This window comes from Papio anubis, chromosome 16 (assembly GCF_008728515.1).
Source record: "Papio anubis isolate 15944 chromosome 16, Panubis1.0, whole genome shotgun sequence".
NCBI classification, from domain to species: domain Eukaryota; kingdom Metazoa; phylum Chordata; class Mammalia; order Primates; family Cercopithecidae; genus Papio; species Papio anubis.
The window spans coordinates 63021282-63045891 of record NC_044991.1 but is presented as its reverse complement, the minus strand read 5'-3'; the positions used below and the strand labels follow the sequence as shown (position 1 = coordinate 63045891).

Here is a 24610-nt window from a genome sequence, read left to right as displayed (position 1 = left end):
AAGAAAAAAAATAGAATAATAAAGCAAATATGGTAAATTGCTGGCAATCGGGGAATTTGGTTAAAGGTATATTCTTTGTACCATTTTTGACAACATTTTTAATAACAAATTATTTCAAAATAAAAACTTCTTTAAAATATATGCAGAAAAAAATGCCTTATGGCCACAAAATAGCTAAATGGAAGGAAAGCAACCCTGCCAACACAGGTTATCTCCCTATCCTGAAAATGAAGCATTTTTCAGTTTCTCAATAAATTCCTCAAAGCAACCAACCTCAGTTTGGCAGCAACTTACCCCACCTTAACCCACTTCAGGAAGTCTGCAATCAAGTCAGAACACATACCTGACAGTCTCAGAAATGGCCCTGTGGTCATGCCATGCTAGCTGCTTTGCCTACAGTTTCAAATGCCTAAGTGCTACCCATCCTTCAAGGTCCTGTGCAAGTACTACCTTCTTCCATCCCTGCCCCTAAAGCACCAACCTCTCCCCAAGAGGCAAATAGCAAATCCAAATAGCAGTTAATGAACACTAAAACCAAGAGTGCCCAGTCATCTTTGCATACTCAACAGTTAGCAGTCCTAGGCATATGTTAAAGGCTCAGTAAGTGAGTTGAAGTCAATTAATTTCTCTCTCTCTCTCCTTTCTCTTTCTCTCTTTCTTTCCTTCTTTCACACGGTCTCACTCTGTCACGGCTCTGGAGCACAGTGTTGCCATGACCATGGCTTATTATAGCTTTGACCTCCAGGGCTCAATCAATCCTCCCACCTCAGCCTCACAAGTAGCTGGGATTACAGGCTCATGCCACTACACCCGGCTAATTTGGTTTTTGGGGTTTTGTTTTGGTTTTTTTTTTTTTTTTTTTTTTTTTCCTGGAGACATGGGGTTTCACCATGTTGCCCAGGCTGGTCTTGAAAGGTCAATTTCTTTCTTTTTTACATGGGTCACTTTAATAACAATACATATACCATGTTACCACCATGGAATGTAAATTCAGTTAGATAAGAGAATTTCACAAGCGTAATAACATTCTATGGTATATAAAAGTTTGGGTATACTGTCTGGCCTAACCAGATTGCTCTTAAGCCATTAATCAAAACCATTATAGGTAATTTGTTCAGTTTAATGTTTATAATTCTTATGGAAAAAATAAGCAATGCACACATTTAAAAAGTGTTCATTTACCTTTGTATGAGTGCTTAAAATACATATTTCAAGATGACATTTAAAAATTATTCTAACATAACAGCAGCAAAAATATAATTTGCAATTACTAAAGAAATAAACTAGAATCCATAAGTTATTCTCATGTTTACAACTGTGATTCTTTAATAAATACTGCTATTATGCAGCTCTACTGTAAGTTTTCTAGATTTGGTTTAAACACACGCACATATACATATTGTCAGTTGTGGGAAGCTTTACAAGTTATATTCCAAGCACTTTTTGGACAGAGTTCTTAAAGAGCCAGCCAGCCCACAAAGCAGGCAGAAAAATAGTTAAATTAACTGGGGCAAATAGGACTCTTCTATAACATCCAAAATACATGAGACTCTGCAGCAAACTGGGAATACTTTGGGGTTGGCCCGTTATCTTCTTTAGAACTAAGTTCATCTTAACAATTTAAGAAGGTGGACATTTCGACACCATCAACTGCATTTAGGTCACATGTTTCTTTTAAGTTAACTTGACTTCCTTGAATGACCTAGTTAGTAAACTAGTCACTAGTAATTCGGTCACCAGGCATATCAAGCCTGTAAAAAAGTAAGACAATATTCAAAATGCCATGTTACCATCTAAACCCATACAAATTAGTTTATTTTCAACAATAATACATAACTTCAATAATGAGAAGTCTAACTAAAGCAAGCTCCTCCAACAAGACTGAGACAGCATGTCTTCTTCTAAGGCTTAGGTTTTGCCCAGAATTCTCGATACATGGAATAGCCCATAACAACAGCAATTGCTCCTACAACAAAGCCTTGGGCTGCCACACACATGTGGATCAGATGAAGGGACATTTTAGTATTTCCCCTGCTCTTCAATTTGTATAATCCTTATGCAACAATTGCTGAAAAACCTTCTATTCCAACAGGTACGAATAGTGCCTCTTTAGCTTTTTGAATAAGTTTGGATCCCTGATCTTCATCATATGAATTCAGAAAGGGAAACATCTGTGTTTGTTGACATAGTGATTGCTTAAAGAATCTCCCTAGAGCAAGAAAACCTCTCACAGGCCAACCCGAAGAGATCAATTTCTATGTAGCACACATTACACTGTCATTCTTCTCTCTATTCTCGTAGTTTTATTCTAAGTTTGTCATGACAGAGGAAGTCTCATCCATTCCTCTGGACAGAAAGACCTGGAAGGGCCTAGACCAGATGTCACATTCATCTCTCTAACCCCCAGAATAATGAATTATCTATCAGTTTTCCATCACAATACATAATTGATAATATGAAAAACCATAGACACCCATAACTTCCCAAACTAAAATGGCTGTAGATCTATGACTCTCCTGCTCAAGAAACCATAGAGAACACAAATTCATTAAAGCTGAAATACTATAGGCATTACACTAAATCTTAACCGGTTAATTTAAAAGTAAATCATTTGCAAAAAATATTATAGTCATCATGCTAAATCTTAACTAGTTAATTTAGAAGTAAATCATTTGTTAATTTTTTATACTTCAATGACAATTCATTCATTTTATAACTAACAACAAACACGCAAGATTTCATGGGTTAGAATCACTGATCTGGATCCTGTGGCAAAGTGTCCCACTTCTACCAGGTATTTACTAAAAATAACTTAACTGAATGGACCTGTACTTCTATTTGGTTTTCTTTCTTGTTTATTTTATGCTTCTTATAGAATATTAACCAATGAGACAGCTTAGAATAGGGTCTGAGGCTGAAGCAGGAAGATCACTTGAGCACAGGAGTTAGAGGCTGCAGTGATCTAAGATCATACCACTGCACTACAGCATGGGCGAAAGAGTCAGACCCCGCCTTCAAAACAAGAAAGCGGGAGGCTGAGGCAGGGGAATTGCTTGAACCTGGGAGGTGGAGGTTGCAGTGAGCCAAGATCGCACCACTGCACTCCAGCCTGGGGAAAAGAGTAAGACTCTGTCTCAAAAAAAAAAAAAAAAAAAAGAAGAAGAAGAAAAGAATAGGGTCTGGCAATGGCACTTATCAGGCACTTGCTAAATATTTGCAGCAGCCCATTTTCAGAGAATAATATGACCTCTAAACTTTTTTTTTTTAATTTTTTGAGATGGAGTCTCACTCTGTCTCTCAGGCTGGAGTGCAGTGGCACAATCTCGGCAAATTGCAACCTCTCCCTCCCAGGTTCAAGCACTTCTCCTGCCTCAGCCTCCCAAGTATCTGGGCAGGCGCCCACCACCATGCCCGGCAAATTTTTGTATCTTTTTTTTTTTTTGAGACAGAGTCTCGTTCTGTCGCCCAGGCTGGAGTGCAGTGGCACAATCTCGGCTCACTGCAAGTTCCACCTCCCAGGTTCATGCCATTCTCCTGCCTCAGCCTCCCGAGTAGCTGAGACTACAGGCGCCTGCCACCATGCCCGGCTAATTTTTTTGTATTTTTAGTAGAGACAGGGTTTCACCGTGATAGCCAGGATGGTCTTGATCTCCTGACCTCGTGATCTGCCCACCTCAGCCTCCCAAAGTGCTGGGATTACAGGCGTGAGCCACCGCGCCCAGCCAAATTTTTGTATCTTTAGTAGAGATGAGGTTTCACCATGTTGGCCAGGCTGGTCTCTAACTCCTAATGTCAGGTGATTTGCCCACCTTGGCCTCCCAAAGTGCTGGGATTACAGGAATGAGCCACCACACCGAGCCTGAGACCTCTAAACTTCTAGGGGAATTACTAACTTCTGTTTTACTGCATAAATGAATGCTTGCCCAATTATAACAGTCACAACTGCATTCTCCTCTGGCTTTTTTATTTTTCTATTTTTGAGATAGAGTCTCACTCTGTCGCCTAAGCTGGAGTACAGTGGCACGATCTCGGCTCACTGCAACCTCCACCTCCCAGGTTCAAGCAACTCTCCCACCTCAGCCTCCCGAGTAGCTAGGATTACAGGCGCCTGCCACCATACCTGGGTAATTTTTGTATTTTTGATAGAGATGGGATGTCACCATGTTGGCCAGGCTGGTCTTGAACTCCTGACCTCAAGTGATCTGTCCACCTCGACCCCCCAAAGTGCTGAGATTACAGGCATGAGCCACTAGACCCAGCCATCTACTCTGGCTTTTAAGTCACTAAAGCAAAAAGCAAATACCTCATTAAAAAAAAAAAAAAAATACAGTAATGGGTTCCAAGCTATATTTATTCCTCTTGGCTCAAGCTCAAAGTAATTTGACCTCCACCCTTACCATTAACCCTCTTGGAAAATAGATAAGTGCTTCAATCCGTTGCAATGGTTTCAAAATTATTCCCTTAGAAAGGCAAAATTATTCCCTTAGAAAGGACCTTTGTAAGGATGCAAAAGACAACGTGAAATCTCATCATCATCCTTTCCCCTAGACTCACCCGTCCCACCCTTACTATACTTGGTTCTGTGCTCTCCACAATCCAGAAACATAGCTAAGTTAGCTAATGCAAGACAGAAATTACCTATGTGTATATCTTGGGAAAAAGTAGAGCCCAAGACCCCATAAAATACGTAAACTTTACAAAAGGCACTGGAGTTAGCTTCCAATCTAGTCTCTTATATGCATGGCGTATTTCCCAGTGGTATAGGAACAATTAACTACAAATTTCAAGTGACATCTAACATAACACTACCCTTAAGACAACATAATTAAAAGCTTAGTCTGCTGAGTCACAAGGGATGTGGCTGATCATCTAGAGCTCTCCCTGCCACGACAGACAACTAAATTCCGAGATTAAACTTCCACCTCATTTATATATGAACTTTAATAATTTGCCCGCCCCGTCTCTGCTAAAAATAATACAAAAAACTAGCCGGGCGAGGTGGCGGGCGCCTATAGTCCCAGCTACTCGGGAGGCTGAGGCAGGAGAATGGCGTGAACCCGGGAGGCGGAGCTTGCAGTGAGCCCAGAACGCGCCACCGCACTCCAGCCTGGGCGACGGAGCAAGACTCCGTCTCAAAAATAAATAAATAAATAAAATAATAATAATAATAATAATAATTTGCCCGATCTGTCAGAAGAGCAGGCTGGGAAGAGCCCCGACACTGAGAGGAGGATGAGCAAAAAAAGGAAGATCCCTTGCCCCGACAAGCCCTCAAGGCTGAAGCACAACACTATGGACTCAGCTAGACACAGGACTAAGAGAACAGCAGCAGAGATGAGCCAGGAATGAGTACTAAAGTATTCATTCCTGGATTTTTTTTTTTTTTTTTTTTTTGAGACGGAGTCTTGCTCTGTCACCCAGGCTGGAGTGCAGTGGCCGGATCTCAGCTCACTGCAAGCTCCGCCTCCCGGGTTCACGCCATTCTCCGGCCTCAGCCTCCCGAGTAGCTGGGACTACAGGCGCCCGCCACCTCGCCCGGCTAGTTTTTTGTATTTCTTAATAGAGACGGGGTTTCACCGTGTTAGCCAGGATGGTCTTGATCTCCTGACCTCGTGATCCGCCCGTCTCCGCCTCCCAAAGTGCTGGGATTACAGGCTTGAGCCACCGCGCCCGGCCTTCTAATTTTTTTAATTTTTTTTTTTTTTTTGAGACAGAATCTCACTCTGTCACCCAGGCTGGAATAGTACAGTGGTGCGATCTCAGCTCACTGCAACCTCTGCCTTCTGGGTTTAAGCAATTCTCCTGCCTCAATCTCCAGAGTAGCTGGGACTACAGGCACGCGCCACCACGCCCAGCGAATTTTTGTATTTTTAGTAGAGACGGGGTTTCACCATGTTGGCCGGTCTGGTCTCGAATTCCTGACCTCAAGTGATCTGCCTGCCTAGGCATCCGAGAGTGCTGGGATTATAGGCGTGAGCCACCACGCCCGGACAATTTTTTAAAAATTTTTAAGAGATAGGGTCTTGTTCTGTCACCTAGGCTGGCAGTGGTACAATCACAGCTCACGGCAGCCTCGACCTCCCCAGTTTAAGTGATCCTCCCACCTTAGCCTCCCAAGTAGCTGGGACTATAGGCATGAACCATCATGCCAGGCTAATTTTTTTATTTTTTGAAGAGAGAGGGTCTCACTATGTTGATGCAAGACCTTCAATATAGCGAGTTTTGAACTCCTAGCCTCAAGTGATCCTCCCGTCTCGACCTCCCAGAGTACTGAGATTCACTATTTTCAAACAGCTGCTCTACTACATTTATTTTAACTATATAGCATCTGGCCAAGGGGAAAAAAAAAACTATTCAAAAAAAATTTTTAAGTTATACAAATAAAAAGTAGGCAATTCTAAAGACACATAGTCTTATTTGTTTTTTAACTAAAAGTTAAGAAAAAAAAATTAGCTGGGCATAATGGCACACGCCTGTAGTCCCAGCTACTCAAGTGACTGAGGCAGGAGGATCACTTGAGTCCAGGAGGTCCTGGCTGCTCTGAGCTGTGATTGTGCCACTGCACTCCAGCCTGGGAAACAGTGAGACTCTATCTTTAAAAAAAAGTCAAGTTTAAACAAAAACCAGAAGAATTTGTCATCAGGAACCTATAAGAAAATATGAAGGAAATTCTTCATGCTGAAAAGAAATCTTTGAAGAAATAAAGAATATTGGAAATAGGCATGTGTAAATACGACTGTTGCTTTTGCCTTATTGTCTTTAACATACATAATTGTGTAAAGCAAAAATTATAATACTACATTATGAAATTTATAATAGGCCAGGCATAGTGGCTAACGCCTATAATCACAGGACTTTGGGGAGGCCAAGGCGGGTAGATCACTTGAGGTCAGGAGTTCCAGACCAGCTTGACCAACATGGTGAAACCCCATCTCTACTAAAAATACAAAAAAAAAATTAGCCAGGCGTGGTGGCACATGCCTATAATCCCAGCTACTTGGGAGGCTGAGGCAGGAGAATTGCTTGAATCCGGGAGGCAGAGGTTGCAGTGAGCCAAGATCACGCCATTGCACTCCACCTGGGCAACAAGAGTGAAACTCCATCTCAAAAAAATAAATAAAACTTTTTTTAAAAAAGGAATTTATAGGATATGTAGATATAATGCATGTGACAACTACAACGTGGGGGAGGTTAATGGAACATTTTTACATAAAGTGGTTCAATATTAACTCTAAAGTGAACTGTGAAAAGTTAAGGATGCGTACCATAATCCATAGAGTAACCTCTTTAAAAATGCTAGAAATACATCTAAAAGCTAACAGATGAATTAAAATGAAATTCTTAAAATATTAACCTAAAAAACAAGAAACAAAACAAAACACAAATAAGATAAACAGACAACCAGCCTGGCCAACATGGTGAGACCCCGTCTCTACTAAAAAATACAAAAATTAGCCAACTGTGGTGGCAGGTGCCTGTAATCCCAGCTACTCAGGAGGCTGAGGCAGGTGAATCGCTTCAACCCGAGAGGCAGAGGTTGCAGTGAACAGAAATCGTGCCACTGCACTCCAGCCTGGGCAATAGAGCAAGACTTTGTTGCATAGAGCAAGACTCTGTCTTAAAAAAAAAAAAGGCAAAACACAGTCAAATGTTAGACCAAAACCCAACCATATCAACAATTACATTTAGGCCAGGCACAGAGGCTCACATCTGTAATCCCAGCACTTTGGGAAGCCGAGGTGGGCAGATCATCTGTAGTCAGGAGTTCAAGGCCAACCTGGCCAATACGGAGAAACCCCGTCTCTACTAAAAATACAAAAATTAGCTGGACGTGGTGGCACATGCCTGTAATCCTAGCTACTCGGGAGGCTGAGACATGAGAATTGCTTGAACCCAGGAGGCAGAGGTTGAAGTGAATGGAGACTGCAACACTGCACTCCAGCCTGGGTGACAAAGCAAGATTCTGTCTCCAAAAAAAAAAACAAAAAAATTATAAATGTGTATGCATTTAAAAGATCTTCAAAATACGCAAAGCAAAAATGACAAAATTAGGCCGGTTGTGGTGGCTCATGCCTGTAATCCCAGCACTTTGGGAGGCCAAGGCAGGGGGATCATGAGGTCAGGAGATCGAGACCATCCTGGCTAACACGGTGAAACCCTGTCTCTACTAAAAATACAAAAAAAAATTAGCTGGGCGTGGTGGCGGGCGCCTGTAGCCCCAGCTACTCAGGAGGCTGAGACAGGAGAATGGTGTGAACCCGGGAGGCGGAGCCTGAAGTGAGCCGAGATCACACCACTGCACTCTAGCCTGGGCAATAGAGCGAGACTCCGTCTCAAAAAAAAAAAAAAAGACAAAATTAAAGGGAGAAATTAACAAATCCACAATAACAGAGATTTTAACCCTCTCTTAGAAATTGACAGAACTAGACCAAAAGGAAAAAAAAAACACAAAAATCAATTTGTCAGAGAAACACCATCAACTACCTTGATCTAACTGACAGATATAGAACAAACACACAACAACGGTAAAATACATGTTCTTCTCAAGTGCATATGAAACATTCACCAGGACAGATCATATGCTGGACCATAAATTAAATCTCAACAAATGTAAAAAGATTGAAATCCTACAGAGCATGTTCTCTTACCACAGTAAAACTATATTAGAAATCAACAGCAATAAGGTATCTACAAAAACATAAAATACTTCAAACTAAAACAGCATACTTCTAAGAAACGCATGGTCAACAAATAAATCACAAGATATATTAAATTGAACAAAAATAGAAACACAACATATCAAAATTTGTAAGATGCTGCAAAAGCAGTGCTCAGTAGGAAATGTATGACTTTATTATTTGTTTGTTTGTTTGTTTATTTATTTATTTATTTATTTATTTTTTAGACTGAGTCTCACTCTGTTGCCCAAGCTGGAGTGCAATGGCGGGATCTTAGCTCACCGCAACCTCCACCTCCTAGGTTCAAGCAATTCTCCTGCCTCAGCTTCCTGAGTAGCTGGGATTACAGGTGCCTGCCACCATGCCCAGCTAATTTTTGTATTTTTGGTAGGGTTGGAGTTTCACCATGCTGGGCAGGCTGGTCTCGAACTCTCGACCTCAGGCAATCCACCCACCTCGGCCTCCCAAAGTGCTGGCATTACGAGCCACCACGCCCAGTCGGAAATTTATAACTTTAAATGCTCATATTAGGAAGAAAGATCTTTTCACCAGGTAATGAAAAAAAAAAAGGAAGAAGGATCTAAAATCAATTAGGTAAAGTTCTACAAAAAGCTGAAGGAAGAAAGCAAGATCAAAACAGAAATCAATGATATTTTAAAAAATAAACAATAGAGAAAATTGAAGTAAAAGCTCAGTTATTTGAAAACAAAATAGATAAAGCCCTAGCCATACTAAGAGAGGGAACACAAATTATGAAAATCAGAAATGAAAGGAGCATAACATTAAAATGATAAGGGAATATTAATAAAAGGTGAAAAACATCAACAGAAAAGTCTTTTTTTTTTTTTTTTTTTTTTAGTTCACAAAGCATAAGCAAAAGTGTATATAAAAAGAGGATTAATTTAACTCTAAATATGAACCTTCCACAGTCGAAATCTCTTGTAATTCCACAAGGGGAGAAGTTGTTTCCGTTTTCATGGTGTTTTCTCCCATTGACGGGCAGTTCAACTCCAAGCCTGCAGCCCCGGATCCATCCCCAAAGGAGTGGCAAGTCAGTGCAGATGAGACCTGGCCAGCTTCCAAAGTAGACTTCAGCTGACCTAGAAGAAAAAAAGAAAGTTTGAGGGAAATATACATGTATGCAATTCTGAAACCGAAAGTCCTACAATAGTCTAAGAAAGCCAGGGACTTTTTAGAGGAAGGAATTAATCTAAAACAAAAAAGTATACATTCACAGGTTCCAGTACATACAGGCTGGCCTGTGAGCTTCTCAAAGAAAGAGGTTAAAGTGAAAGGAGAAATTGCTGGAAGTATAAACACAAAGGCACGAATGAGATGGCAGCAGAGAGAGAGAAGCAGGGCTCTTCAAACAGTGTACCTCCAGGCCAACATTGAGTGGTAAATAAGCAAAACCAACCACAAATGCATCCAGAAAGTATGTCTATTGAATAAATCATCAGTGAAGAGCAATACATTATAAAAACACTACAGCCCATTCAATAGTTTGATTTCAAGACAATTTAATACTTGTGGAAGGCAGAACACAATGATTTAGATTGATTCTCACTAAAAAGGTACCAGGTTGGCAAGACAATTCCTGAACAGACTGACTCACCTTCTTCAGATTCCTTGGTACTAGACAACGTGTCTTGCAAAGGATCCGTATCAACCAAATCTGATACAACCAAGTCAGGATCTAGGATCTCATGGGTCCCATTAGTGGACAGCCTGGAGGAACGTCTCCTCGATAAGTCTCTGTCAGTGTTTTCCGAGTAGTTTTTTGACTTTTCCTGGGCTATTAAACCATTAAGAGAGTTGTAGTCAAGAGACCAACAAGAAGAAATAACTGTGCTACTACAGATTTCTGGGCTGGATGTCTCTAAAAGGACTTTACAGAGAGACTCCTGGAATATTAGAGTAGTGATAAAAGCAAATACCCTTTACTAGTTTACAGTTTTAAGTAAGGGCAAAGCATCCCTGCCAGGATAGAATTTCACTTCTTTAAGGATTCATGGTCTGAAAACGTGTACTAGGTCATGTCCCACTCTTGACAACTATGCTCTATTTTGGGGCTTCCCAAATGTACTAACTTCCAAAGTCAATAAGGTTTATAAGAGCCTTACTTAGAGCTATCACAAATCCTTTCTGGAGCCAACAGGGTACTTTTTATTTTAAATTTATTTAAATATTTGAGCCAACTCACTCCAGAGGGTATTTTTTAAAATAAATAAATAGTATTTTATTTTGTATTTTTATTTTTTGTAAGACAGAGTCTCACTCTATCACCCAGGCTGGAGGGCAGTGGCACAGTCTTGGCTCACTGCAATCTCCGCCTCCTAGGTTCAAACAATTCTCCTGCCTCAGCCTCCCGAGTAGCTGGGATTACAGGTACCTGCCACCACACCCAGCTAATTTTTTTTTTTTTGAGACGGAGTCTCACTGTCACCCAGGCTGGAGTGCGGTGGCGGGATCTCGGCTTGCTGCAAGCTCTGCCTCCTGGGTTCACACCATTCTCCTGCCTCAGCCTCCCGAGTAGCTGGGACTACAGGCACCCGCCAACATGCCCGGCTTATTTTTTGTATTTTTTAGTAGAGACGGGGTTTGACCATGTTAGCCAAGACAATCTCGATCTCCTTACCTCATGATCTGCCCACCTCCACCTCCCAAAGTGCTGGCATTACAGGTGTGAGCCATCGTGCCCAGCCACACCCAGCTAATTTTTATATTTTTAGTAAAGACAGGGTTTCACCATGTTGGCCAGGCTGGTCTCAAACTCCTAACCTCAGATGATCCACCCACCTCAGCCTTCCAAACTACTGGGATTACAGGCATGAGCCACTGCGCCCGGCCAATAAGTAGTATTTTTAAAGTTTCACTCTACATAGAAACCCATCCCTTCCTAAGCCATTAAATTTCCAGTGGCATCCAAATCAAATGTGATTTATGGATATGGAGATGATACCACAGAACCCAGCATTAGTACAGTTTGTGCTTTGGGATTTATTTTTCTTCTAGCAAAAACTCCTTCTGATCCAACTGCATCCTACTCACATTACCTCATGTGACCAGAGACAAACATTAGAGCCTATAGGGAATGGGGGACAGGATGAATATAGAGGAGGCTGACCCAAACAATGTCAAATTCTAGCCACACATAAACAGACTGGAAACTCACATGAATTTTTGTCAAGCCGAGGACGTTTTAATGGGACTTCACATCCTTTTGATATTTTCCGTCTTCTCAATTCCAATGTTATTGGTTGCAAAGTTTGAGAGTTTGAATCCACAGCTACCATGTTTATAAAACCACACAAAAAAGATGCATAATTTCTTAGTGTCTGTCATTTTTATATACAAATAAAACATATATATGCAAAAATCACTGCATTATAAATGGACCATCAAAATGTCATTCTTACTTAAGATAAAAGAAAAAAAGTAAAATGAGTGAGAAATTACTTCCTTATAGGAGATACCTTGCAGATTGACCTCCTGAATCTTTTCTATGATCCAGCTCCAGTTTTCAACCTCTACTTGCTACATTAATTACCTTAGCATTGAGCCTAGTTTTGAGGGTACAAGAAAAATGTCTAAGAGAATTTGTTTTTGTTTTTTTTTTCTTTTGAGACGGAGTCTTGCTCTGTCTCCCAAGCTGGAGCGCAGTGGCGTGCTCTCTGCTCACTGCAACCTCCGCCTCCCAGGTGCAAGCAATTCTCCTGCCTCAGCCTCCAGAGTAGCTGGGATTACAGGCACCCAACACCACACCCAGCTAATTTTTGTAATTTTAGTAGAGTCACGGTTTCCCCATGTTGGTCAGGCTGGTCTCGAATTCTTGACCTCAAGTGATCCAGCCGCCTCGGCCTCCCGAAGTTCTGGGATTACAGGCATGAGCCATGAGATCTGGCCAAGAATTTGTATTTTCTTAAACACAATCCTAAAAAAATTATTGGGAGACTATGCTACTTAATAGTCAATGTTCCAGGCAAGCCTGCTGGTCCCCAGCAAACCCAGCTCCGACATAATTTAGCAGTACAGACACTAAGCCTTTGAAGAGTACTTACTATTTAGTTTTCTGTTTGTTTGTTTGTTTGCTTGCTTGCTTGCTTGTTTTTTTGAGATGAAGTCTTGGTCCGTTGCCCAGGCTACAGTGCAGTGGCGCGATCTTGGCTCAATGCTACCTCTGCCTCCTGAGTTCAAGCGATTCTCCTGCCTCAGCCTTCCCTGTAGCTGGGATTACAAGTGCCTGCCACATCTGGCAAAATTTTTTTTTTTTGGTATTTTTAATAGAGATGGGGTTTCACCATGTTGGCCAGGCTGGTCTTGAACTCTTGACCTCAAGTGATCTGCCTCCCAAAGTGCTGAGATTACAGGCGTGAGCCACCTGCCCGGCATAGTACTTACTATTAATTTTTTTTTTTTTTGAGATGGAGTTTCGCTCTCATTGCCCAGGCTGGACTGCAATGGCGCGATCTCAGCTCACTGCAACCTCTGCCTCCCAGGTTCAAGTGATTCTCCTGTCTCAGCCTCCCAAGTAGCTGGGTTTACAGGCATGCACCACCACGCCTGGCTAATTTTGTATTTTTAGTAGAGACAGGGTTTCTCCATGTTGGTCAGGCTGGTCTCGAACTCCTGACCTCAGGTGATCTGCCCACCTCAGCCTCCCAAAGTGCTGGGATTACAGGTGTGAGCCACTGAGCCTGGCCCTTACTATTTAGTTTTAAACCTACCGAAGCTCTCCCCAAATCAGAAAAGATGAGAATCAAAAAGGCAGGCAGAAGGAACTGGGAAGTTGGGCAGGAAGGCAAGGCTAAGGTGTCTCAGGAAGGGTAAAATGAGGAGAGAGAAGAGGAAAGAGGAAAGGAAGATGGAGGAAGAGAAGTAAATGGAAGGAAAAGAGGAAGGGAAGGGAGAAAGATGAGAAGGGGGAAGAGGGACAGAAAAGATTCATCTAAGACCTGTAGCTTCAGGTAGGTCAAATGGCTCAACAAGACACAGGCCTGAAGTGTGAGGAAGCAAACCAGAAGACCGTTGAACTCCAAGGTTCTTCCTGTGTTCAAGCTTCCCAATGTGCCAGTATTATTTTGTTCCAACTGGCAGAACTTGGAAATCCCACACATTCCATGTTAAACATAAATACAAACAGGCTGGCTGGGTGTGGTGGCTCACGCCTGTAATCCCAGCACTTTGGGAGGCAGAGGCAGGCAGATCACCTGAGCTCAGGAGTTCAAGACAAGCATAGCCAACATGATGAAACCTTGTCTCTACTAAACATACAAAAAATTAGCCAGGCATGGTGGCACGCTCCTGTAGTCCCAGCTACTCGGGAGGCTGAGGCACGAGAAGAGGCAGTGGTTACAGTTAGCCGGGATCATGCCACTGTACTCCAGCCTGTGAGAGAGAGACTCCATCTCAAAAAAATAAAAATTAAAAAAAAAAAAAAAATACAAACAATCCTCTCTAAATAGCTCATATCCTGTTCCCAATCAAGTCTATACAATCTAGGGTGTTCAAGGAAGGCTCTAAAAATCAATGAACTTATTCCAAGTAATGTTTTAAGGGGATTTGAACAATATATAGGATATCTGGCAAGTCTTCTTCCCTTTGATACTGTATATAAACAGGGGCTGACTATACAGAACTTGAGTGTTTCCCAAACTCTTCTTACAATATAAGTCATCTGGGAAGCTTGTTAACAACTCATATTCCCAGGTTCCCATCCAGACAGTCTGACTGGGAAAGAACTGAGACATGGCTGGAATCTGTTTTTACAAATGCCTTGGGCAAGGATTAACCATAAACTTGGAAAACATCCTTTCTATATTAAATTTATCCTACTCGTTATGAAATCCTATACTTATAAAAATATAAAAACCAAATGTCCTTTTTCTTATCTCAATGGAGACATGTGGCTTCAAAGGAGCAGTCTGCTTATTGGGGTACAACTACTCCTGTACATACTTTCTCGAGGGTATAAGCCAGGGCATGAATAGCTAAAGGAGAATCAGTTTCAAAACACTCAATTCTCACACATACTCTTTCCTAAACTAAGCTAAGGACATGTCAGATTTCTGCCAGTTTACATTTTCCACCCCTCCTTGTATAATAACTGCTTTTAACTGCCCTTCTCCCACTTTACATAAAAGGGCCTGCCTCTCACTCATCGCACATCTTAACACGGTGCTCTGCCTGGAGGTTTAAAATTTCCAGATTTTCTCAACTGGGTTTCCTCATCTGAACAGAGATACATTTTCTCTGTTTTCGTAAGGGTGGTATACAGCTATTACCATTCTCAATGCACTAAGGTCAATCCATCACAGATCAAGGATGGCCTGGGTATTGTGGCTTCTCTCCCAGAACTCAGTTGAGAAAGCCAGTGAACATAAAGCCAGTGCTGTCCAACAGAAATATGCTAAGAGTGCAAGCCACATGCAATTTTCTTTTTTTTTTTTGAGATGGAGTCTCACTTCATCACCCAGGCTGGAGTGCAGTGGTGTGATCTTGGCTCACTGCAACCTCTGCCTCCTGGGTTCAAGAGATTCTCCTGCCTCAGCCTCCCAAGTAGGTGGGATTACAGGCTCATCTAATTTTTGTGTTTTCAGTAGAGATGGAGTTTCACCATGTTGGCCAGGCTGGTCTTGAACTCCTGACCTCAGGTGATCCGCCCACCTTGGTCTCCCAGAATGCTGGGATTACAGGCGTGAACCACCATGCCCAGCCAATTTTTGTATTTTTAGTAGAGACAGGGTTTCACCATGTTGGCCAGCCTGGTCTCAAATTCCTGAGCCACCATGCCTAGTGAATTTTAAATTTTTTGCTCATCACATAAGAGGGTTTGGTTTTTAAGTGCCAGGCATGGTGGCTCATGCCTGTAATCTCAGCACTTTCAGAGGCCAAGGCAGGAGGATTGCTTGAGGCCCGGAGATTTAGACAAACCTGAGCAACATAGTGAAACCCTGACTCTACAAAAAATAAATTAGCCAGGCATTGTGGCATGTGCCTGTAGTCCCAGCTACTCAGGAGGCTGAGACAGGAGCATCACTTGAGCCTAGGAGGTGGAGAATGGAGTTAGCCACAATCACGCCACTGCACTCCAGCCTACGTAACAGAGTGAGACCCTGTCAAAAAAAAACTTAAAAAGTTAATTTAAATACTATTTTATTTAATCCAATACCTTTCCTAAATTTGTTTTTTCTTTTTTTTTTTTTTAAACTGGGCTCAGCAATCTTCCTGCCTCAGCCTCTGGAATAGCTGGGACTACAAGCACGTGCCACCAGTCTCAGACAATTTTTTCATTTTTTGTAGAGATGAGGTCTCACTATGTTGCCAAGGCTGGTCTCGAACTCCTGGGCTCAAGTGATCCTCTCTCGTCAGCCTCTCAAAGTGCTGGTATGATTACAGGGATGAGGCACTGCACTCAGCTTCAGCTTCTAAAAACATTTCAACATGGAATCAATTTTTTTTGTTTTGTCGCCCAAGCTGGAGTGCAGTGGCCCAATCTCAGTCACTGCAACCTCCACTTCCTGAGTTTCAAGGAATTCTCTTGCCTCAACCTCCTGAGTAGCTGGGATTATAGACACCCACCACCAAGCCTGGCTAATATTTCCTTATATTTTTTCAGTAGAGATGGGGTTTCACCATGTTGGCTAGGCTGGTCTCAAACTCCTGACCTCAAGTAATCCAGCCACCTCGACCTCCCAAACTGCTGGGATTACAGGCCCGGCTGTAATCAATATTTTAAAATTGAGGTGTGTTACATTCTTTTTTGTACTATTTGAAATCTAGCATTTACTTATACTTACAGCACATCTCAATTCAGACTAGTTACATTTCAAGTAGTCAATAGCCCCATGCGGCTAGTGGCTACCATACTAGACAGCAGAGGTACAGGCCCTAGTTAGGCCTAGGGACAGTTGTAGCACCCTCAGCTCTTGAGGGCAAAACCCAGTTACAAGCACTAGAGAGGAAGATCCCTTATTTCATATGGAGACAAAGCAACCTATTATATAATTTCCTATCTTACAATGAGTACTAATACACTTATGTGACGTAAGTTAAAATTTTTTCCACAGAAATTAAGTCTGATAGTCTGATTTGATAGAGAAGAGTGGCTTTGCATTCTCTGCATCACTGGGGAATAATGAAAAGGCTTACTCTGTAGTTCCACGGTTTTGATGAAAATACGTGTGTGTGTGTGTGTGTGTGTGTGTGTGTGTGTGTGTGTGTGTGTGTGTGTGTTTTGAAATGGGATGTCGGCCGGGCGTGGTGGCTCAAGCCTGTAATCCCAGCACTTTGGGAGGCGACGGATCCTTGAGGTCAGGAGGTCAGAGACCATCCCTGGCTACTTGATGAAACCCCGTCTCTACTAAAAATACAAAAACTAGCAGGAAAGTGGCGGGTGCCTGTAGTCCCAGCTACTCGGGAGGCTGAGGCAGGAGAATGGCGTGAACCCGAGAGGAGGAGCTTGCAGTGAGCTGAGATCCGGCCACTGCACTCCAGCCTGGGTGACAGAGCAAGACTCCGTCTCAAAAAAAAAGAAAAAAAAAAAAAGAAATGGGATGTCACTACATTGCCCAGGCTGGTTTGAAAATCTCGGGCTCAAGCAATCCTCCCACTTCAGCCTCCTGAGTAGCTGGGACAACAAACATGCACCAACGCACTCAGCCTTCATGTTTTGTATTTTAAATATATCCACTGCAGCTATTTAAACTTGTGAGAAAAAGATAAATACTGCTTTAAAACGTGCTAGGGGATTCACAGTTTCAACTGAACACACAAAGAATACACAATCAAGAATGTCTGAAGATCACTGCACATATTTAATCAACGGCACACTCAGTCTAGAGACCCAGGGGACTCTTCATGCCACTGAATTGATTCGGAGAACGAGCGTTTGACTTAGGAAGGAATCAGGGCTTGTTTCAATCTTGGTTATTCTAGAAGAAGTCCAAATTTTAAGTTTTTTAATAACTGCATTCTTCCCTAAATCTATACCCTCTAACCTTGACTCTTACAAATTAGCTATCTCGGCTTTTTATTTAGACTGTGAAAATTTCTAATCAATAATCACTCTCCAAAGAGCTCAATTTCAAAATGCACCCATGCGGCCGGGCGCGGTGGCTCAAGCCTGTAATCCCAGCACTTTGGGAGGCCGAGACGGGTGAATCACGAGGTCAGAAGATCGAGACCATCCTGGCGAACACGGTGAAACCCCGTCTCTACTAAAAAATACAAAAAACTAGCCGGGCGAGATGGCAGGCGCCTGTAGTCCCAGTTACTTGGGAGGCTGAGGCAGGAGAATGGCGTAAACCCGGGAGGCGGAGCTTGCAGTGAGCTGAGATCCGGCCACTGCACTCCAGCCCGGGCGACAGAGCGAGACTCCGTCTCAAAAAAAAAAAAACAAAAAAACAAAATGCACCCATGCTTTTCTAGCTCCAATGTTCCTTTGTCCTCATCTCCTTCAGAAGCCCATACCTTTTTACTACTTTTCTTTCACGTCTGTCTCATTAGAACTCTATTTCCTGATTCCAGGTTCTATTAAGCTGACTCAAACTGAAATCATTTGAAAAAGCACAAGCAAAAGGCCTTGGTTTATCAGGTTTATCATATAAGCTGAAGTATCCAGTCAACGGTTAACCACTACTTTAGGAAGCTCAGTTATGAACACACTTCCCAACTTAGATTCCCAACTTGGATATGTGCCTCACTTAAATTCAGCTTCATGAACACAACTTGTTTCCAGATCATAAGAAAACTCAAAATCAGTCACAAAAACAAAGGATTGAAGTATACAAGTTACAAAGAACCACAAAGGGCCACAGAAGAATACTCTGGCATTGCCCACTGCAGAGCCCACTTGAAAAACTCACCAGTAGGAGCTATGGAAGGGGGTCTGCCTCGTTTTCTTTTGGGTTCCCTCAAGTTTTCTTGTGGACTCTTCACAATGTCATTTTCAGGTTTCTTATCCACTTGGGCATCTCCAGAATACTCCCTGTCGTTTTCTGAAATGTTTTCCTTGTCTTCCTTCTCGTTCTTGGGAAGACTTTTCTCTGACACTTTCCCCTTTTCAGAACAGATTAACTTTCCTTCTTTATCAGGCTGCTTGGGTCGCTTTTCTGTCTTTAAGGGTTTATCTTCTTTGTCTTTCTTCACATTCACTGTGGCTTTTCTCTGTTCTTTAAACTTCTCTCGTTTATCAGGAGATGATGAAAGACTTTTGTGATCTGTTTCTTTAGGCCTAGCATTACCCACAATATTCTAAAATGAGCAAAATAGCGATGAAACACTTCGTGATTACTTGTAAATACAAAATTAGGAATTTCTTACAAACGTATGAAGACAAACAAAGAAATTAAAACAGGACATATGCCAGGTCACATACACAAAGCACCACTGACAATATCCACCTGTACTAAGAGTTGAGAACCAATCCTTAAAACAATTCAATTATTCTGGAGACAGTGCAGTCTCCCTTATTATGACGAATAAGTCACTAGAAAATAAAATTCTGGGCTTTTGTTTGTTTTTGTTTCTGAGACAGAGTCTCTCTCTGTTGCCCACGCTGGAGTGCAGTGGCACAATCATGGCTCATGCAGCCTCGACCTCCCAGGCCCAAGCGATCCTCCCATCTCAGCCTTCTGAGTAGCTGGGACCACAGGCATGTTTCACCATGCCCAGCTAAGTTTTTTATTGTTATTTTTTGTAGCAATAGGATCTCCCTATGTTGCCCAGGCTGGTCTCAAACTCCGGGGCACAAGCAATCCTCCTGCCTCAGCCTCCTAAAGTATTGGGATTGTAGGCATGAGCCACCATGCCTGGCCTTAAAATTCTGGAAAGCAATCTTTCTGACAAAGGTGTTCGAAGAAAATGCCTTTATGCTCTGTCCTTATCCCCAGCATGACTATACTAACCCAGAGCTTTTCAGAGGCTGGTTCAGTTTGCCAGCATGTGCTGATGTCTTGTGTAGAGAAATAACAAAACTGATCAGTTTGCCAGCATGTGCTGATGTCTCGTTTAGAGAAAAAACAAAACTGATAACTGGAAGCTGAACAGGAAAACTATAAAGATTATCCAACCCAGAACCAGAGTCTCTGCTTCCTCTACCAGGTAAAGGCTGTGCTCAGTTCAACAAACCACCTACCAGGTTCCTGAGCTACTTGGAGTTTTTGCCTATTGGTAGGAAATACTGCTTCTTAGTTACGTTCTCCCTACATTACATTCTTTAAAATTCACGCTAAAAATCGAAGGTCCTCTACTGTGACTGTTTCATAATAATGCCAGGTCTGAAAGCTCTAGAGATTCCAAAACTATAATTAAGTTTATTTGTGTGCATATCTCTCTTCTAGGACCTCAAAAGAGCAGAGACCACCATACTATGTTCATTTGGGATCCCCAGCACCTAGCACACACTAGGCACATAGGTTTTCACTGGAAGCAGGAAGCAGTACCTAAATACTCAACAAATAAAAGTTTAATTTGTTCTACAGGGAAAAATAATAAACAAGGAAATATTTTTTCAAGTCCCCCAAATTATTCTGAAAGTAGCCAGGTTTGAGAACAGGCATTCCGGTAATGGCCAGCAGAAATATAAATTGAAATTGCCCTTCTTGTTGGGGGTTCGGGGAGGAGTTGGCAATTTGAGTCAAAACTAAAAACATTATACCTCTGAACTAGAATAAATCCCTAGAAATAAAGTTAGCTAAAAGAATAATCAGATTTGTGTACCTGGATTGACAAATATCCTTAATGACCATTTGGGATTTGGTTACACAAAGTACAGTTCCATACATATTACAGAACACTACATAGCTGTGAAAAATCATATTCTCAGGATATTAAGGAACTTGAGGAAATGTTAGTTAAAAGAAAAGAACAGTACTATATTAATGTACTACAACTTCAGTTTTGAAAAGAAATAGATACACACACATATATATGTTTAATAAAAAACACAGAAAGATATACACACCAAATTGTTAAGCCAAGTTATACACCGAAGTGTTAAGAACAATTATATCTGTTTGATGGAATAAGAGTTTTTATTTTCTTTGTGCTTTGTACTTTTCTAATTTTCTACAGTAAGCTAAAAACATAAGTGTTACTAATATAGAGACTATCAAAACATTTATAAGACAGTGCAGTTCTACAGAAAAAAAAAAAATCTCCATGTATTCTAATAGTATATGAAAAAACCTTTGAAATTGCCCATGACAGATAACTGTAGCCAAACCACTGTACCCTCTTGGAAAAGAAGCCAAGTCCAGGAGCCATGGGCCTGTGCTTAAGGGCCTACTGGGCTAAGGTCAGATACTCAGAGGCCACTGGGAAATGAGAAATGAAGCATGGCACCCAAAAATCCTCACCGGGTAAGGCACTACCTCCAAGCCAAAGCACTGTGAATGCTATCCATCAATTTATTGAGAAACACAGAGTAAATAGATGAACAATTGTTATCTGGAGCCCTGGACTTCCACTTGGGAAGATTCTGGATATAATCTGCCAATTCTGGACAAGTTTATAATTATATCCTCTGTATTAACTCGTTCCACAAACCTAACACAAATATTGCCAAATTTAAGGCCAAAATAATGTTTTAGACTACTATATGGCTCCTTACGAGAGGCAAGTGATCAAAGAAAAAGCATCATCAGGGCCAAAGCTTTATGTAATAATAATGTTAATTTTCTGAAGAAGAAAATCAGCAAAAGGCCAATCAGCAAAAGGTAACCTTTGAGGTTACCTCAAAGGTATCATGTATCAAAATCCTTTGAAGCAGCTAGGCATGGTGGCTCATGCCCTGTAATCTCAGCACTTTGGGAGGCCAAGGTAGGCAGATCACCTGAGGTGAGGAGTTCAAGACCAGCCTGGCCAATATGGTGAAACCCCTGTCTCTATTAAAAATACAAAAATTAGCTGGGCATGGTGGCGCATGCCTGTAGTCCCAGCTACTCGAGAGGCTGAGGAAGGAGAATTGCTTGAACCCGGGAGGTGGAGGTTACAGTGAGCCTAGATTGCACCACTGTACTCCAGCCTGGGTGACAGAGCAAGACTGCATCTCAAAAAAAAAAAATCTTTAGAAACTTACGATTAGGCCGGGCATGGTGGCTCATGTCTGTAATCCCAGCACTTTGGGAATCCAAGGTGGGCAGCTCACTTGAGGTCAGGAGTTCAGGACCAGCCTGGCCAACACAGTGAAACCCCGTCTACTAAAAATACAAAAATTAGCCAAGTGTGGGGGCACACGCCTGTAATCCCAGCAAATTGGGAGGCTTAGACTGGAGAATCACTTTAACTTGGGAGGCAGAGTTTGCACTGAGCGGAGATCAGGCCACTGCACTCCAGCCTGGGTGACAGAGAGAGATTCAGTCTCAAAAAGAAAAAACTTACAAATATACATACAGAAGAATTCATTAAGAATCTGTGATAAGTAGAATCATTTCATCATCACAAAGACACAACAGAAGGCCAGGCACAGTGGCTCATGCCTGTAATCCTAGCCTTTTGGGAGGCCGAGGGGGGGCAGATTGCCTGAGCTCAGGAGTTTGAGACCAGCCTGGACAACATGGTGAAATCCTGTCTCTACTAAAATACAAAAAATGAGCTGGGCATGGTAGCACGCACCTAGTCTCTGTTATTTGGGAGGCTGAGGCAGCAGAATCACTTGAACTGGGGAGGCAGGGAAGTTGCACTAGGCCAAGATTGCACCACTGCACTCCAGCCTGGGCGACAGAACAAGACTCTGTCTCAAAAAAAACCCAAAAACACAACAGGTTATAGCATCACCAAATATTGTCACATCAACTGCCATCCAAGCAGATGAGTAACCGGTTACGATGCCTCAGTGGTAAAACCTTTACTAAATTGCTAAATTAGCTGTCTCAACAGCTGAAATTAGTAATAATCAGGATTTTTAAAAACACCAGTATCCAAATTTTGATCTCTATTTTCCCCTCAACTATTAATACATAAACACAAAAAAGACAAAAAGGGGAAAAATCATGAAGAAAGTAGGCAACACTTCTAGATGGCCCATATTTATGCAAACCATATTTCCAGTATCAAAACTGAGGCCCCATGCTCAGGCAAATACATGCATGGTGACTGGAACGACAGGATACCAAATTCACAAACCAGGCACATCTAGCACAAGTGGCTGTCCAATCTGTGCCAAATGATAGCTCTGTAAACAACCAAGTAATGGTCCTAAGCTAAAAGACAGAGCTAGATGGAGAGAAAACATACTGGAGGTCTCAAGCAATTCAACAAGTTCCCTGTGATGGCTAACAGCTCTTGTGCGGGCCAGGGCACAGAGAGAAGACAAGAATAACTAGACATTGTTGAAAAAAGATGACGAAAACAGAATATAGGCAATGGTATCCAAGTATCTGGCACTTTTGAAAAAAAAATCTCTGTTAAAAGGAAACAGTGGCCGGACACAGTGGCTCACATCTGTAATCCCAGCACTTTGGGAGGCTGAGGTGGGTGGATCACCTGAGGTCAAGAGTTCGAGACCAGCCTGACCAATATGGTGAAACCCCGTCTCTACTAAAAATACAAAAAAAATCAGCCAGGCATGGTGGCATGCGCCTATCATCCCAGCAACTCAGGAGGTTGAGACAGGAGAATTGCTTGAACCCAGGAGGTGGAGGTTGCAGTAAACTGAGATTGCACCATTGTACTCCAGCCTGGGTGACAGAACGGGACTCTGTTTCTAAATAAATAAATAGGAAACAGCAAAGAGACAAATATTTACAACTTCTGAAAACTTGTATATTATTTTCTGGTGAAATTGTGTCAGATGGAGGAAATAAACACTTGCCATCATAAACAAATGTAATGTCTTTATTTGAGGAAACAAAACTACAATGTTAGCATTATTCATAACACAAAGCACAAAACCACATTTCTCACCTGATCTTTGGAAAAAGCTTTGACATGAATATGTTTGACAGTCTGAACTACTCCATCATAAAATTTCACAGTGTAAGTACCTAAAATTCAAGAAGATATCATGATTTTAACTCACAATTTCATGAAAGTGGTAACTTTTCAAAGTATAAACATAAGGGATCTCCAACTACATTAATCTCATAAGCATTTAAAACTGTTTAAGTATCATATTCAGTCTTACTTATGTCCAAGATAACAGTATGCTTGTCTTCATTTCTTAGTTAAGATTACACAGTTTTCTACCTACATAAATTGAAATCCATCAAAAAAATAAACTCACTTTTAGATGCTTCATTAAAATAAAAAAAAATTGCACTGAATTTAAGTGAAGAACAGAGAGCAGTAAAACAATTAAGAATGTGAGGAAAATGCAGACTTATTCCTTGGTGAATTTTTCACTTTTATAATTTAATCTTTATGTTCTGGGATCGGAGGCAGTAATAGCTCTTAAGTTTCAAAAGGAACATCATGGCTCACGCCTGTAATCCCAGCACTTTGGGAGGCTGAGGCAGGCGGATCACGAGGTCAGGAGTTCAAGACCAGCCTGGCCAACATAGTGAAACCTGTCTGTACTAAAAATACAAAAAATTAGCCGCGCTTGGTGGCAGGCGCCTGTAATCCCAGCTACTTGGGAGGCTAAGGCAGGAGATTCACTTGAACCTGGGAGGCAAAGGTTGCGGTGAGCCCAGATCCTGCCATTGTACTCCAGCCTGGGCAACAGAGCAAGACTCAGTCTCCAACAACAACAACAAAAAAAGCAACATCATATTCTGCTAAAGGTATTGGGTTTCTAGAGATGTGTTCTATTTCCACATCTCAAAATCCATTTGAATTATCTTCATGATACAATGTTTTTAAAATAGAGACTTGGCCAAAACACAAAACGCTTGCTGCTACATTGTTAGTTTTATTTTGTTACACTGTTAGTTTTTTCCCAATAGAAAAAAAATTGTTCAAAAAAGATCCTTCCCTGCTAAAAACCTTAA

At 41.7% G+C, this 24610-nt stretch overlaps 1 protein-coding gene and 1 pseudogene across 3 annotated transcripts in view; both read right to left on the bottom strand.

Annotated features, from left to right (window-relative positions):
• PHF20 (PHD finger protein 20) overlaps positions 1-24610 on the bottom strand; it is a 191270-nt gene that overhangs the window by 77055 nt on the left and 89605 nt on the right. For 2 of the 3 annotated variants that reach the window (XM_031656713.1, XM_031656715.1), the window contains exons 5-9: positions 23586-23665; positions 18545-18932; positions 11854-11967; positions 10294-10473; positions 9599-9778 (exon numbers count right to left, since the gene is read on the bottom strand). In XM_031656713.1, coding sequence (XP_031512573.1) covers positions 9599-9778; positions 10294-10473; positions 11854-11967; positions 18545-18932; positions 23586-23665 — 942 coding nt within the window. The remainder of the gene's footprint in view (positions 1-9598; positions 9779-10293; positions 10474-11853; positions 11968-18544; positions 18933-23585; positions 23666-24610) is intronic. The other variant, XM_031656714.1, reaches the window with a different exon arrangement.
• On the bottom strand, positions 862-2202 carry LOC103888037 (annotated as a pseudogene).